The sequence below is a fragment of the Dreissena polymorpha genome, chromosome 2 (genome assembly GCF_020536995.1).
Source record: "Dreissena polymorpha isolate Duluth1 chromosome 2, UMN_Dpol_1.0, whole genome shotgun sequence".
In the NCBI taxonomy this organism is placed as follows: domain Eukaryota; kingdom Metazoa; phylum Mollusca; class Bivalvia; order Myida; family Dreissenidae; genus Dreissena; species Dreissena polymorpha.
This window is the reverse complement of record NC_068356.1, coordinates 19048616-19065837: the sequence shown is the minus strand read 5'-3', so window position 1 is coordinate 19065837 and position 17222 is coordinate 19048616. Positions and strand designations below refer to the sequence as shown.

Below are 17222 nucleotides of genomic sequence, written 5' to 3'. Positions count from 1 at the left end.
CAGACGGTGGTTATATATTACTGAATGAAAGAACCATAAACAACGCAAGAAGTTACACTCAAAATCTCATTATCATAATGACTTTAATACACATATTAATGTACAAATAATTTATAAATTTAATATATACAGCTTACATATAAAATAATAAATTATGCAATTTATATTGTTTACATTATAATTTAGAGTTTACATACTCACCAGTTCCAAATAGTTTAATGTAAATGATTATAGCTAGTAATAATGATAAAATAAAAAGAACTGAATAGTAATATTTTATTGAGATGTTTGTTATCCGATTAAAATCACAATCTTATGAAATATTTGTAATATTTAAATTTTCATTTTAACTTATTTAATAATTTTAATTAATCATAATTAATTAAGTTTTAATTAATTTCACTTAACAAAATTTTATAATTACTATTGCATATTGTTTAAAATAACCATTGCATATTGTTTAATATAACTAGTGCATATTGTTTTAAATAACTATTGCATATTGTTTAGAATAACTATTGTATATTGTTAGAAATACTTAAGGAATTGCGCAGTCCGTATCACGCATTAAGCCCAGTTTTCACAAAACCACATCGGTATACTTTTTGTGCTAGATGAGCTACAAACTCTAACATATTGAAAACTACCTTGATGTACTATAAGAAAACATCTTAGTAAGCTAAGAGAGCGAGTAGCAAATTCCAATCTAAATTGTTTACCAAATCAAGAACGCAAACGTACGCTTCTTTAACCATTCTTCTTCATTGTTTTTTATCGAGTGCACCGGGATTGTCTTCCGGTGTATAGCACCTAGTACACTGCACCTCGGTTTAACGTCTCATGCGAAAGACGAGAAGGTAGGTAAGGTGCAGCGGGGGATCGAACCAGCGATCTCTGGATTGTGAAGCCAGTGTGTTACCACTAGACCACGGATCCGCTACAAATAATAGAACCAGACATTTGAGCTCCATTTTATATACTGGGATAATTCACAGTTAGGTTATTCCGAACATATCAAACAAAAAAGTGTTACCGAAATATAAAAGACGGCGCTCTTTAACTTGTAAGCGTATTTGTAACAAAGGCCAGTAATATTCCCTAATTGCTTATTATATTAATTAATGATGAAATCTAAGGTACAAACTTGCTTAAATGTGTGAAAAATCAAGACGGCGCTCTTTAACTCGTAAGCGTGTTTGTAACAAAGGCCAGTAATTTTCACTAATTGCTTACTATATTAATAAATGAAAACTTAAGGTTCAAACTTGCTTATATGTGTGAACAATCAACTGTTCATACCCCGATATGCAAATGATAATATAGGGCGAACGAACCCAGGGCGAACGTGTAACTAGGGCTCGATTGGTCATATGCTAGGCTCGGGTACTACTTACATGTACCCCGGGTACTCTTAAGTATACTTACATGTACCCCGGGTACGATAAATATACTTAATTGTACCCGTGAAATTTGACGCTAAATCGGTCGTTGTCGGCTATTTTTCAAATTTTAATTATATTGACATTTATATCATTTTTCTGTAAAATGGCCTCTATATTATCGAAACTCATACTCAAACAGCATGTTGATGCAGTTTTTTTTAAAGAGAAGTTTGTTTAAGTTAATCGAAAGCGCGTTTTACAACATCGGATTTGGGGAGGAAATACTACTCGGGTACAGTCTAATATCAACCGGGTACGATTAAGTATATTTACCGTACCCGGGGTACATGTAAGTATACTAAAGAGTACCCGGGGTACATGTAAGTAGTACCCGAGCCGACAATGACCAATCGAGCGTAACTAGGGCGAACAGACCCGATACCACCTCCCACGCATGGCCATTATGACTTATGTATCATTATTGAACATAGCCATTATTATAAAATCCTCCCCGATTTTATTATTTTATAAAAGAAGAATATTTTTTTTATAATATGGATTGATTTTTTTAAACAATATTAAATAATGTCCAAATTTGTCTTACATTGCATAGCTAGGCAATAAGCTTTGCTCGTAAATTAGGTAGCATCTATAATCATATAAACGTGTTTACCTGAACAATAATGCAATGTTCGCTCGGCGAAATATTTACGAGATTTGTTTACTTCAACATGTGCTTTTCCACTACAACTTGATTTTTTTAAAGTATGAATATTAATCGATGAAAAAATAATTGAAAGAAAAAGGTTTTTTGCGATATATAAAATCAAAGAATGTTTCACATTAAAGTATTATTATGAAGCTGGGTACATCAAATTTCATGAGTACCGAACATAAATGATTTTTTCTAACGCGTAAAGTTGCGTTGTCAAGCGGTATCAAAGTTTTCACTGGAGTACTTAAGTTAAGCGAGTACGCTTCCGGGATTTCGATGAGAGGTGAACTTGCATAAGAAAAGATGACAGACGAAGGTAGCGGTGGATACAAAGGGTTTAGATCCCTTCTTTCGTCAAGATCAAAATCAAGTGATCCTGACCTTAATATACCAGGTATATTGAAATAATTTTAGACCACGGTCACAAATGTGTATGCTTCTATTTTAAAATGCAACATGTTTTCGTGTGACCTTAAAAAGTTTAACTGTTCAGTTATTAAATATTATTAGCAAAAAATCACATTTAATACCACATCGAAAGGAATAAATTGTAAACGCCACTATGAAAAAAATGTTTTCAAAATTCACTAATTGGCCTAAAAAAAGAATGGTAAAGAGTTTATGCTAGTTTGGCGCTAAGGAAAAAAATGTAGTCCCCAAATTTAGGGGGGTCCGGGAGCATGCCCCCCCCCCCCAATTAAGACTATTTTTGTCTGAAATTAGCCCTTTTTTTGCTTGCAAATTTTTCTTCGCTGGTGAGTCACTTGCTGACATTTTGCAGACGATTTGTAAATGTTAAACAGTTTTCGGTACATGTGGTATTTAGGTTAGAAACCACTAAAACAGCCTGCCCGTCTCGGTAGTAAGTATACCACATTTTATGGAATCCAAACATTACTTTTTTTCATTTTTTTTTTTGTTTTTGAAGAAATATGTGAGAAATTACTTAGTCAGCATGAAACCGTCATTGAATGTCAAAAACCGTGAGAATCACGGCGAAACCGTGAGACTTGACAGTTAGACATTTCCGATTCTTCATTCACGTCTGCACTATTTTAGAAGTCCTCCGATCGCGAATTTGGTCATTTCCTGAGTTTACATTATGTCCGCTTTCTTTTCTAAAGAATTGTGTTAATTTCTGTTTTGTCGACTTTCCATTTTCATTCGCAGCATCCATTTTTCCCGGAATCTGCAACTCACATTCTAAATCAGTCTTTTAAGTCACATAGCGACTGTAAAGGGAAGTTACTCTTATCTACTTTTTTAGCCAATCAAAATCGTTGTTTCTTGGGAAATTAGTTTATAGTGGCTATGTCAATGCCATAATTCCGCCCATCTGATTAAATGACACTTCCGTACTGGTCAATTCGATAACGTTGAATCATAACATCTATAGCATAGGTCCATACACGGCACGCTTCAGTGATTAAGTTATCACGTAAATCGCCAAGTACCCCAAATGTTCGAAAAGTCTGGTTGCAGTGTAAAGCGTGACCAATTAAGACATTAGCCTGCAGCGGATCATGACGACCTCCTAGGTCCATAATCCACATGGCTAATGTGGATTATGGATCTAGGCGGTCGTCATGATCCGCTGGGGCCTTTCCAGTAAGGTTATTATCTGTGAAATCTTAGCGATGTTTCTGGTGATTTATACTGCCTGAAAACAGGCATTTAGAGACTGTGCATTTGTAAAGCATAGGGTCTATTTTTTTCAATCGCCAATTTCATGAAAATCTTATTTTTAATCGCCAGCCAGAAATTGTAATCGCCAATGGCGATTTCGTCGATCGGTAACGCTAACGTAGGTTTATGTAACATAGGAGGAAATTTGAGCCCAGTGCAGGGCTCAAGCCCAAGACCATAGAACACTAGCACAGTGCTTTACCATCTGAGACAACCAGGTAGCTCATTCCTACCCTCATACACAAAACTTTTTCCTTTAACATTAAGGCCCACCTGCTGTCAGTTTAGTCCATATAAACGTACTCCCAGAGCCTTTGATAATTTTTGCTATTGCAGGTCTGGGAGTCCATATGCAGTTTTGCTCACAGATTTCATGCCAACACTAAACAGACCCCGTTCGTTACCAATTAAGGAAAGCAATGAATAAACTTCAAAAACACATTAAATTTACCTTAATGGCAGCCTAGTAGCTACGGACGTTATTCTTTGCATGCAACCTAAAAAAACATGAAGATCTTGAAATTTCAAACAGTGTAAATATTCGACGACTGTTGACATCGTTATCGACTCAAAGGTACATCAAATATCACCATGTGCAAAAGATTGGTGTACTGCCATCTAACCGATAGCGACACTTTTTGTCGTCAACATTACAACAGTTCCCAATATGGTGGATAAAGCGACGTAAGTAAATAAAAAGCAAGTATTTCTTGCTTTAATTGAACCATTTGCACAAGTTTGTGCTTTAGACAGGTGTTGATAAGATTTATAGTGGTGATCAAATGTTGCACCTTTGGACAAAAGACGATGCATTGCAACTCTCAGCAACCCTTAGGGTTATTAAGCTGAGAGTTGAATTATTGCAACTACTGTCAGTTCTGTCTTTTTTTTCTGACACAATTGAAGTACACACATATTAAAAGTTCACCTTTTGCAGCCTTTGATCCCTCTAGTACTAGAACATTATCACAATGCTGTTACAACTGATCTAACTGTACTGCTGGTTCGGCCCACACTCACACTTCAGAGGGACAAACATCTGGGACAACATTTCCAGCTTTAAGTTTCTTGTAGTATTAAAGAGACCTTCGTGTCTTAAAAGATTGAAAACATAATTTAAGCCCCAAAATCCATCTTTAAATGAAAAAATTACAGTGCTTGAAAATAACTGTGATATTTATTCATTTGTTTGTCTTTAATTCCCATTATTTTAAATGATATCAACTTAATTGATTGTTGCTTTTGATGGTTTGTAAGATCTTGATGTATTCATGATTGATTTAATTTTCGTGCTATATAACATATTTACCGCCAAAATACCCGACGTTATGACAAATAATAACTGACAGTGGTGTTGTTTTTGTTGTGACTACAGTAAAAATTGATGAATTTTCGTCATTAAAAAAGTATTTCTGAAATGAAGTAAAGTCAAATACTTTTGTATACTTGATCATTTATCTGATACATAAATATGGTGTTTATCCACGAATGATTATTCCTTAAGTACTACAAGAACACCGTGTTGTAGACTGACATGCGCACTCATACTTTACAACAAGTATCAACAAGGCTTCTTAAGTTTTTGTAAACATTTTCATAAGCTATTACAAAGCACAACATGCTCATGATGAGCTTTTGGGATAACCTTTTGTCTGTTGTTTGTCGTCCTTTTCAAAACTTACATTGTTTACATGTCAACATTCACCTGGCTAATGCTCTAGAGTGCACATTTGATATCAAATCTACCTGAAACTTGGTCAGAAATTTGTTCTTATGATATATCAGTCTAGTTTTAAACTAGGTCACTTGAGGTAAACAACTAGATCACAAAGTCAAACATAGAAAAAAATTATTGGTTGGAATCTTAAATAGGTGTAACCACAAAATCAATGAAAATACATGTCCCTCAAATAGTATTTGTAATCTTACCTAAGTTTTATATGATAATACCGGTTGGCTGATAAAACATTTGTGTCCTTATAAAAATAACATGAAGTTATTAAACATTTCTTCTTAATTTACCATTATAAAAAGCATAGAAAAATTCTATTGTCATTGTTTGTAGCCCATTCAGGACCTTTTTTGTGACTTGTATGTATCATACGTATGTGAACAGGTGATGTTGATCTTGTTCGCATAAACAAATTGCACTGTGCCCAGCACGCTTTGTACAAAGTTTCATGGCCTTATTTGTTAATTTATAAAATCCATCAAAAAAATGAATGCATATTTCATCAGGAAAATACCCTCTAACCAGTAAGTCTTCCTAAATGGCTTAAGTATTTTTCTTCAAAAGCAAACATTAATTAATTCACATTCCGTTTTTCTATGGAAAGCATGTGTGGGGTCTATCAAAAAAATGTTCCAGTACTGTAAAATATTATACCATCCATAGTGCATTGCGCTACAAATCTGTAACATAAATTTAAATTTTATGCTCAAATGCATTACATTTAGGTATGTTAAGCAGTAATAATTGCATTTTTAAGAAGTTAACGTATCTCCAGTAAGTAACCTGAAGCAGTTAGGCAAATCTTCAAATAACTGTATTGTATGTTTGTGTTATACTTCCTTTGTTTGTTTCAGTTACTGGAGGGGGTGGTCTTTCATCATTTGTTTATGATCCCAGAATACTACAGCAAATCCAGCGAGTAAGTATCCACATTGTCAGATCATTCCAAGAATTGATTGTAAAATATTGAAACCTGAATATTGAAATAAAAGTATAAGCAACCATTATTTATATGTATGCCCCAGGTAGGGTGGCATATAGCAGTTGAACTGTGTCAGTCCGTCAGTCAGTCCGTCCGTCCGAAAATTTTAACATTGGCCATAACTTTTGCAATATTGAAGATAGCAACTTGATATTTGGCATGCATGTGTATCTCATGGAGCTGCACATGTTGAGTGGTGAAAGGTCTAGGTCATCCTTCAAGGTCAAAGTTCAAAAAAACAAATCCAAGGGAAGTAATAAGCTTTAAGTGAGATAATTTCCATTTATCATTTGGCAGGTACAGATCATTTTTTAATACAAGGGAACTAATATTTTTTTAAATGGGTATAATCAAAAACAAAAATAAATTAATCAAAGTGGCGCAGTAGGGGGTATTATGTTTCTGACAAACACATCATTTGTTTTAAATGGCTTTGTACTAACATGGGCACATTTTGAATTATGTAATAAATCCCCTTAATGATAATGAATGCTTACTGTCTTTTGAATGATGTTACTTGTCAAGGCTATATATACATTTACTCAGATAGGCTTCAAGATTTCAACAGGAAACTTCATGGTTTATAGATATCAATGCATACAAAAGTTAGCCTATACTTAATTATTTTTTATGATAATACCCTTTATCAAGGGATTTGCCCCCATCCATAAACAAAATTTATTTAGCAGGGTATATCAATTCAACAATTTTGCTTGTTAATTTGTTATGTGGTGTTTAATTTTATGGACTGCAAGACTTTCAATGCTTGAACATTTTCCAGGATGACCAATACATTGTACCAGAAGGTCAAGGTCACAGAAGAGGTCGATTCGAGATGGCCTTTACACAAATAGGTGGTGGTTGTCTTACAGGTGAGATTTTCTCTGTTCATTCTCTGTTCATTCTGGTATTGTTAGCATTCTGTAACAAATAATATCTGAATGTCTAAGTTAGAATATAACATTTTAGAATCCACAACTCCATGGTTAAGTAAATTAAATGTTGACATGACATTTGTAATACACTCATTTCAGTCTTTAGTCTTGTTAAATTGTGTTATGTTTTAATACAAATATATTAATTATACCCTGCAAACAAAGTTTTAAAAGGGGTATATAAGAGAAACAATGTTGGTTGGTTGATTGATTTGTTTGTCTGCAGCATATGTTGTAAGTTTGTTGAGCAAACTTCTTGTACATTTTTAAAAAGATTGAATTGAAATATGCCATCAGTAAGAAGTGTAGATGTGTATAAGACCTATTTCATGATGAGTATATGTACCTGAGTTATCAGCCTTTAAACTTAGCATTTTGGATGCATAAAATTGTTCTTAGTTTGTGTAGTGAACTGCTTGTAAATTTCTCAATGATTTGAATTGAAACTTGAATTATGTCATCATCATGAAGATAAGATGTGATCAGCAAATGAATTGAAACTTGAAATAGCACTATGACGTGTGAAAGACGCAATTGTCATGCAAAGTGATACACATGTTCCAGAGTTTTGTTTCCTTGAACTGAGCCATGGGCATTGCTGCTATGCCTGTTACAAAGTGGTGCTGATATATTTTAATGCACGCTCACTTTTTGGTAAATTGACAAAAAATAAATAAATTCAGATTCGGAAATTCTCGTTTTAGTTAAGATATTTGTGAGGAAATAGTAATAATGAATATTAACCATGTGTTCTTAAATATGATTTATATGATTCTATGACGATTCAAAACCTGAAAATTACAAAGCATTGCAACGCAAAACGATTGAATAATTTGGTGAGTTCTGTTGTTGACGTTATAGTTTGTGATACAACAAGGATTGCTTATATAAAGTATAAAATAACGTCCCTCATTGCAAGAGCACGGATGGCCGAGTGGTTTTAGTGATAGAATATTACTCCATGGGTCAGTGGTTAGAGCCCAGTTGAGGTTATTTTTTATGTGTCTGTCACACTTTTCGTGTCCGCTCTCTAATTCAAATAGTTTTCATCTGATCTTTACCAAACTTGGTCAGAAGTTGTATCTAGACAATATCTAGGTCAAGTTCGAATATGGGTCATGCCGGATAAAAAAACTAGGTCACAGGGTCACTAAGTGCATTTTAAACATTGAGCATGGTGTCCGCTCTCTAATTCAAGTAGTTTTCATCCGAGCTTCACCAAACTTGGTCAGAAGTTGTATCTAGACGATGTCTAGGTCAAGTTCAAACATGGGTCATGGCAGGTCAAAAACTAGGTCACGAGGTCACTTAGTGCATTTTAAACATTGAGCATGGTGTCTGCTCTCTAATTCAAGTAGTTTTCATCTGATCTTTACCAAACTTGGTCAGAAGTTGTATCAAGACAATACCTAGGTCATGTACGATTATGGGTCATGCCGGGTCAAAAACTAGGTCACGGGGTCACTTAGTGCATTTTAAGGATTTAGTATGGTGTCCGCTCTCTAGTTGAAGTACTTTTCATCCGATCTTCACCAAATTTAGTCAGAAGTAATGATATCTAGGTCAAGTTCAAATATGGGTCATGCTGGGTCAAAAACTTGGTCAGGGGGTCACTTAGTGCATTTCAATAACTTCTATCAAAGTGTTTATTCGGGGCATATGTCATCCATGGAGACAGCTCTTGTTTCTTGCTTTAATTGTATTCTACCTTTTTTTACTGGATCTTTTTAGATCCTATGTTTAGATTTATCAATAGCATTTAATGACAAACTGCAATACATATCAAAATCTGTGAAAAGGTCCCTTTAAAGCCCCAGTCCAGTACAAGTTTCAAACCGTTGGTAATTAGGTAAGTCATTTCACATGAACATTTTATCAACCAAAATAAAGAAGGATATTACAGAAAAAAGGTACCGTAATTTTTTAATTATATATTTTCTATCTATACGAAAGCTGGTGATGCCAGAGGGTTAAGTACACTAACATTAAAATAGTGTACCTAGCTTGAAGTAGAGAAAAAATTGCACTGACTTGCTATTTTCATTGAACTAAAGGTCATTTCCATAAAAAGCATAACAATATACTTGCATTATATGTAACAAATAAATAAAGATTTCTAAGATGAAAATTATATTATTGTATACTTTGTGCATGCTTTATTCCAATTCAGGAGCCAGTCTTGGTGCATTGATGGGAGGAGGCTCTTGGTGGAAGGAAATCAAGGGAAAAGACATGCACTCTAGCGTCAAAAGCACACTGTAAGTTTATGGCTTAATTGTATCGAAAACCCAAGGCTTATTGAAACAATTTTAATTCTTTTTCCTGGATAGAACCAGTACTTGGTAACTTTTGTGAGAACACTCTCACAATGGTCAATGGGTATCAAACCCATGGTCTCCCTATTGCTTGGCGGACACCATATCCACTGCGCCACAGGGACACACAGTAAGAGTGAAATATGTGAAAGCGAATCATTTGATTATGTCTCTTGGATTTATAAGGTTTCTTTGCCAGATTTCCGACTTTAATGAGCTGACTTTGATGAAACCTTATATACAGCTTACCTTTAATGTAGCCATTCACATATTTTCAGGCTCTAATAAATTAAATGCTCCTTGAAAGGTGGAGCATATAGTTGCCACTTTGTCTGTCTTTGAATTCTATTTTTGAGTGGATAGAGTTGGCCGAGATGTGCAAAGAATTTTCTTTATTATGATATCTGTCCTGTTAGATGTCCATCTCTCTGTCCTTCTCTGTCACATACTGTGAAACCATTATTAATCGTCAGGCATTAATTTTCATAAATTTCGTCAGTCGACCGATCGGCGAATTTAAGATCCTAACGAACAATCATGCTCTATGTTTGAACAAAAACAAACACCAAGTTGAACAATATTTAAAACTATACCGTAGACATGAGGCATTAAATTCCAACATAATCCATGCACACATTCACTGCTGTTTCGTAATCAAGATTAATCCGGTTTTGACACAAAGGGATGTAGATTACACAAGGTACTTAACTGACACGTGACACTTCTTTAAAACGCGTGTGCATTACAGCTGTATCGAATGCGTTGACTTCGTTTATGTAGAATGGTAATGAATTAGCGCTTATTGTTTATAACTTTATTACCCATTAGGTGCATTGTGTTTTTCAGGGGTGTTGCATATTAGCCATCACGCAGCGAATGCCGATGAAAGACAATAAACCAAATGAAAAGATGACGATGTGTTATCAACATGCGTATTTATCACAAATTAATAAAGAATATTTAAACTGCTGTTTGTTGTTTGATTGTTTGCGTTTAACCACACTTATTACTATTTTATATGTATCAATTTATTTATTTTTAAATTATTTACATTATTGATTTATATACCGGTAGTTTACTTTTTAAGAACAAACACACACATAGAGTTTCTAATTTTAATGTTGATATCAGAATAAAAAAGCATTTTATTTGAAAAAAAAACACACTTAACAAACTGGAACCTCTTTCGTATAACACAAAGAGTTTTAAAACGGTATTGACAGCATTTTAATAAAAATCATACCAACTAGAACACATACCCAATTGGCAATTGGCTTCGTTGTTACAAACACTCGTTAACGGTTATTCGCTCCCACTTGTCCGCTAATCATAACAATGAACGTGTTAATGGCATACATTAAGAGGGTCCATTACTGTCCCTTGATAACAAAAGACTAGTTAATTGGCATGTGACAAACAGGCGCCACCTCCTGCAGTGATTCTCAAGTGTGTTCCCGCATTCGTACCACGATTTTTCGCAATTGCGATTGATCGCGAATATGTATTACACACAAATCGGATATTGACTGACGCATTTTTTTTAAATTCAAAATCAGAAATCGGCGAATTTAAGTGCTGACGAAATCGTCATTTTTATACAAATGACGAAATTTTGTGCTGTCGAAAATAAATGGTTTCACAGTACCTTGTTTCAATCTGTAATCATGGAACCTAAATTTGATTTCACTTTGTAAGTATTGCAAAAGTTGGTACATGTGCAAAAAAAAATTGTTCACTCCAATGTTCTTTCAGGGAGCTGATGCCCTTAAATATATGACATTTTCTAACACATTGTCTTGTTTGTGCTCAAGATTGCAGGAACCAAATATTCCAATCTTATAATATATTTTTTAATCATATTTGTTATCTGTAAAGAGTGAGTTTTTGCCTTTTGCCAGGTATTTCTTCTCAAATAGTTTTTCAAAAAGTTATTACACTTTTTATTACAAATGTCATTTGAGAAAAGTTTTGTTTCTGAGATCCCTGAGTGATGAAACTATGTATGGTGGTAGACATTAGTCCTTTAAGGGTGGACACGCATATATTGTCAGGTGATTCCACTTGAATGGTGTCAGGGAATTTTTAATTTCACATAATTGAATATGTTTATTGCTGAACAAGATCTACAAAACTATAAGCCAATATAAATCCTTATCTCAAAGTTAGGTTTTTGTCCATTGATCCTTCATAGATGGACTTGTAAATTATTATTTTCTTTTCAGTTTTGTAAATCACATCACAAAAACAGCAGCTGAAAAGGGTCAAGCACTTGGAATCATTGGTAAGTTGTTGCAAACGGTAGTGATAGCACTCTCACCATTCAGGGATACCTAGTTCTTATTTACTGTATTGAACAATTATATTCTGTTTTAAGTTAAACATTATATTCTGTTATTAGACCATATGGTATATCCCCAAATATTAATATAGGTTTGCCTCATGTCCTGTCTGTCCATCTGCAAAACTGAATACACTGATTTGCTAAATATATTGGTATGAACCGTGATACACTTATGAAGGGCAATTTGAGGATTATTAATGACCTTTTGTTTTATCAGAGGTCAATTCACTTTTACTTAAAAGATACATATTTGGCTTTACCCATTCATGCCTAACGTCTAAAAAAGGCCTTGGCAAACAGCGTAGACCCAGATGAGACGTTGCATGATGCTGCGTCTCATCAGGGTCTGTGCTGTTTGCTTAAATGAATTTCTGTAAGAAATATTCTTAGTATATAAATAAATATACAAGAAATCCCTAATTTTGGAAATAAATTGATCCAATTTAGAAGGATGGGAGAGTCCACTAGGAATAAATGGGTTAAGGTTTGATATTTGGTTTTGTCTTGCAATTCTTGCATCCGTCCCCATGGTTTATGTCTATAATGCTCATCATCTGGGGGCCAAGGTAATTATTTCCCTTGACATTGTACCGATGTCTCACTGCTTTCCAGCTCTCATGTACAGCATATTTGGAATAGCAGTGGAGAAAAGTCCTATCGGAACACAGTTTGAAAATGAAGACGTGAATTCCATTACAGCTGGTGCTCTTACTGGAATGCTTTTCAGAAGTGGAGGTAATCTTTCCTTATTTGAAATTACTGTTACGATAAATATGATATTGTTGTGATTAATGTGCTACTTTTTATGCCCCCCTTCGAAAAAGAGGGGGTATATTGTTTTGCTCATGTCGGTCTGTCCATATGTATGTCGCTCCACCAGATGGTTTCCGGATAACTCAAGAACGCTTAGGCCGAGGATCATGAAACTTGATAGGTACATTGATCATGACTCGCAGATGACCCCTAATGATTTTTAGGTCAAAGGTCAAGGTCACAGGGACCCGAAATAGTAAAATGGTTTCTGGATGATAACTCAAGAACGCTTATGCCTAGCATCATGAAACTTCATAGGTACATTGATCATGACTCGCAGATGACTCCTATTGGTTTTCAGGTCACTAGGTCAAAGGTCAAGGTCATGGTGACCCGAAATAGTAAAAAAGGTTTCCGGATGATAACTCAAGAATGCTTATGGCTAGAATCATGAAACTTGATAGGTACATTGATCATGACTTGCAGATGACCCCTATTGATTTTCAGGTCACTAGGTCAAAGGTCAAGGTCACGGTGAGCCGAAATAGTAAAATTGTTTCCGGATGATAACTCAAGAACGCTTATGCCTAAGATCATGAAACTTCATAGGTACATTGATTATGACTCACAGATGACCCCTATATATTTTCAGGTCACTAGGTCAAAGGTCAAGGTCATTTTAAAAAAAAGTTATGAGCCATTGTCATCACCTTGGCGTCGGCGTCTGGTTAAGTTTTGTGTTTAGGTCCACTTTTCTCATAAAGTATCAAAGCTATTGCATTCAAACTTGGTACACTTACTTAATATCATGAGGGGACTGGGCAGGTGAAGTAAGATAAATCTAGCGTGCATTTTGACAGAATTATGTGCCCTTTTTATACTTAGAAAATTGACAATTTGGTTAAGAAAAAAGTATACTTTTTGCGATTGGGAATATCGCCGAATTTCGGCTATAAAATCGGGCCAAAAAAAAACCTGCCTAGGATCATGAAACTTCATAGGTACATTGATCATGACTGGCAGATGACCCCTATTGATTTTCAGGTCACTAGGTCAAAGGTCAAGGTCACAGTGACTCGAAACAGTAAAATGGTTTCCGGGTGATAACTCAATAATACTTAGGCCTAGGATCATGAAACTTCATAGGTACATTTATCATGACTTGCAGATGAACCATATTGATTTTCAGGTCACTAGGTCAAAGGTCAAGGTCACAGTGACAAAAAACGTATTCACACAATGGCTGCCACTACAACTGACAGCCCATATGGGGGGCATGCATGTTTTACAAACAGCCCTTGTTTATGTGATGAAAAGCATTACAAATACATTACAAATACAGTAATTTTAGGCCTATATCCATTAATGAATACCGATAACAAAAAACTAGTCTAGTCTATCAGTACTTAGATTGTTTGAATATGTAGAAGGTATTTGGTGCTTTTGGTAAATGATCAAAATATATTTCACCTTTGGCAAATCCACTAGTGTAAATATATTTCTGTATGAGGAGTGCCATGAACATGTGATCATTTACTGAATAATAAAAATAATCTTGTAAAAATGACATGAGATCATAACAATGAAGTCATGCTTAATTGATTCCAACATGTTTTTATGCCCCAAGTAGGGTGGCATATAGCAGTTGAACTGTCCGTCAGTATGTCCGACCGTCTGAAAACTTTAACATTGACCATAACTTTTGCAATATTGAAGATAGCAACCTGATATTTGGCATGCATGAAGCTGCACATTTTGAGTGGTGAAAGGTCAAGGTCATCATTAAAGGTCAAAAGACAAAAAATACAATCCAAGGGAAGTAATAAGCTTTAAAAGGGGGATAATTTATAAACCTGCTAAATGATATATTAATTATGCCCCCCTTCGAAGAAGAGGGGGTATATTGCTTTGCTCATGTCTGTCGGTCTGTCCGTCCACCAGGTGGTTGTCAGACAATAACTCAAGAACGCTTGGGCCTAGGATCATGAAACTTCATAGGTACATTGATCATGACTCTCAGATGACCCCTATTGATTTTGAGGTCACTAGGTCCAAGGTCACGGTGACCCGAAATAGTAAAATGGTTTTTGAATGATAACTCAAGAACGCATATGCCTAGGATCATGAAACTTCATGGGCAGATTGATCCGCAGATGACCCCTATATATTTTGAGGTCACTAGGTCAAAGGTCAAGGTCACGGTGACCCGAAATAGTAAAATGGTTTCCGGATGAAAACTCAAGAATGCATACGCCTAGGATCATGAAACTTCATGGGTAGATTGATCATGACTCGCAGATGACCTCTATTGATTTTGAGGTCACTAGGTCAAAGGTCAAGGTCACGGTGACCCGAAATAGTAAAATGGTTTTCGGATGATAACTCAAGAACGCATATGCCTAGGATCATGAAACTTCACAGGTAGATTGATCATGACTCGCAGATGACCCCTATTGATTTTGAGGTCACAAGGTCAAGGTCACGGTGACCCGAAATAGTAAAATGATTTTCGGATGATAACTCAAGAACGCTTTTGCCTAGGATCATGACACTTCATAGGTACATTGATCGTGACTCACAGATGACCCCTATTGATTTTCAGGTCACTAGGTCAAAGGTCAAGGTCACAGTGACAAAAAATGTATCACACAATGGCTGCCACTACAACGGACAGCCCATATGGGGGGCATGCATGTTTTACAAACAGCCCTTGTTAAATTGTATTTTAAAGCGGCGCAATAGGGGGCATTATGTTTCTGACAAACACATCTCTTGTTTTCATGAAGATAATGTGAAGAAAGTGTTATTAAATTAGCATCATTTTTACTTAATTATAGTTTTGTTGAATATTTCATGTGAAAATGTTGTGTGTTTAAGGAATCAGGATTGAAATCTTTATAAGTATTCTTGGTACCTCTTTAAAGAAAAAAAATGTTGATGTGGGGTATTTTTGTTGCAGGTGGATTGAGGTCAAGTTTGAAAGGTGGTGCTGCTGGTCTGACAATAGCAGCCATAGCCAGGGCTTTTTACACATACTACAAGACAGACTTTTGATCTACACTTCAAGCAATAGACTGACAGATATTGTGTTTTGAGATCTAAATTTGAGTTGTATCACTTTGACACTTTTATTTTACAGTTTGATTGACAGATTGATGCCATGGTAACAATTTTACTCAATATTTGAGTGTATCAGGTCATGTAAATATACAAATGTATACAATTGTATTACAACCATGAAGTCCAGTCTAAATGTGTCATGTGTACAAACTTTGGAGTCTTTTAAAACTTTAAAATTAAGTTATTTGTTTTACATTTAAATTTATTGATAGTATTAAATATTTTATGGCAGGTTTTAGGTTCCTTTTTGTTAAATACTATATGTGTTTAACCAGTTTCCATACTGACGCATTGGGTACCATTTCACAGGCAAACAGTAATAACCTATATGGCAAAAACGTCTTCAAAGAAAACAATGATTATCCAATTGTACATTTCAGCAGTCTAAATTCAGTCATACATAATGTACGAATATGAATAACTGGTATTTACTGGACTTGCGTCTAGTAGTTTGATTTTTCTGGTAGGCCATTTAAAATTTTTACTGGCAATGTCTGGAAGGTATGTGGTCTTGCGTCATTTCTGGTTGTAACAAACATGATATGTGTATGAATTCTTAACCAGTACATCACAATACGAGCATTGCATTGCAAGGACTTTTACTTTATAATTATCAGCTGTAGGCTGTAGCATGGACTCTACTTATGGTCTAGTATCTGCTTGGCATAGGTCTGTTCTCCATGTAGGAAGGTAAATCTGAAAAAAAGCCTTTACAGTATACATATAAAATTATTGGAAACAAAAGGTTTCAAATTTGACACCATTTGGGTCGACATACATGTATGTCACCTCTCACCTCCCAATAGGCATACACAGAGGCATCCCACTTGATGTTTAGAACTCTTTGACTGGCAAACATGGATAGTTATTGCCGTTCATTGTGTTAAATATATCAATCATTTAAAAAAAGTTGACCCTGGCAATCTGCTGAATGGCAGTTAAGTGTGTCTATGATGAACTAGAGCTCATGTGCATGTTGAAAATATATGATAACAAAAATGTTAATATGTTGCTTTGCTTTGCTTTTTATGTTTTTGTTATAAGTACATATACTTTTTTTAAAGAAATGCTAATTAAACTCACGCCGGAAATATTGTGTTTTTGTTGTTAAATTTGGTTCAAATCAAACATGTGACATTTTTATATTGCTCTTTACACCCATGTTTTAACTATATCTTTTGCGTTTGCAGATAGTCTTGTTATAAGAACTAACTTGATAGAGCCTTGCACCAGTAATCCGTAGCTGGCGATGTATACACAC

General features: G+C 35.0%; 2 protein-coding genes across 4 annotated transcripts in view; one reads left to right on the top strand and one right to left on the bottom strand.

The window, feature by feature from the left end:
- LOC127866095 (uncharacterized) overlaps positions 1-2192 on the bottom strand; it is a 41607-nt gene extending 39415 nt beyond the window's left edge. The window contains exons 1-2 of one of the 3 annotated variants that reach the window (XM_052406489.1): positions 2056-2147; positions 720-937 (exon numbers count right to left, since the gene is read on the bottom strand). In XM_052406489.1, the coding sequence (XP_052262449.1) occupies positions 720-755 (36 nt within the window). In that variant the 5' untranslated portion in view covers positions 756-937; positions 2056-2147. Of the gene's footprint in view, positions 1-719; positions 938-2055 lie in introns of all 3 variants that reach the window. The other 2 variants (XM_052406491.1, XM_052406490.1) reach the window with 2 other exon arrangements.
- Positions 2193-2328: 136 nt separating this feature from the next.
- Positions 2329-17052, top strand: LOC127866106 (mitochondrial import inner membrane translocase subunit Tim23-like). Its single transcript, XM_052406513.1, has 7 exons — positions 2329-2491; positions 6370-6434; positions 7279-7369; positions 9603-9690; positions 11970-12028; positions 12701-12823; positions 15801-17052. Exons 1-7 carry the CDS (start codon positions 2401-2403, stop codon positions 15893-15895), a joined length of 612 nt encoding a protein of 203 aa, XP_052262473.1. The 5' UTR covers positions 2329-2400; the 3' UTR covers positions 15896-17052.
- The last annotated feature ends 170 nt before the right edge of the window (positions 17053-17222 follow it).

What these genes read in the sequence shown, in the direction of transcription:
- LOC127866106 (XM_052406513.1), top strand. Translation starts at nt 2,401, where the DNA reads ATGACAGACGAAGGTAGCGGTGGATACAAAGGGTTTAGATCCCTTCTT. An exon ending in TCCTGACCTTAATATACCAG is followed by an intron (nt 2,492 to 6,369) that starts GTATATTGAAAT and finishes TGTTTGTTTCAG; the next exon opens with TTACTGGAGGGGGTGGTCTT. An exon ending in AATGCTTTTCAGAAGTGGAG is followed by an intron (nt 12,824 to 15,800) that starts GTAATCTTTCCT and finishes TTTTTGTTGCAG; the next exon opens with GTGGATTGAGGTCAAGTTTG.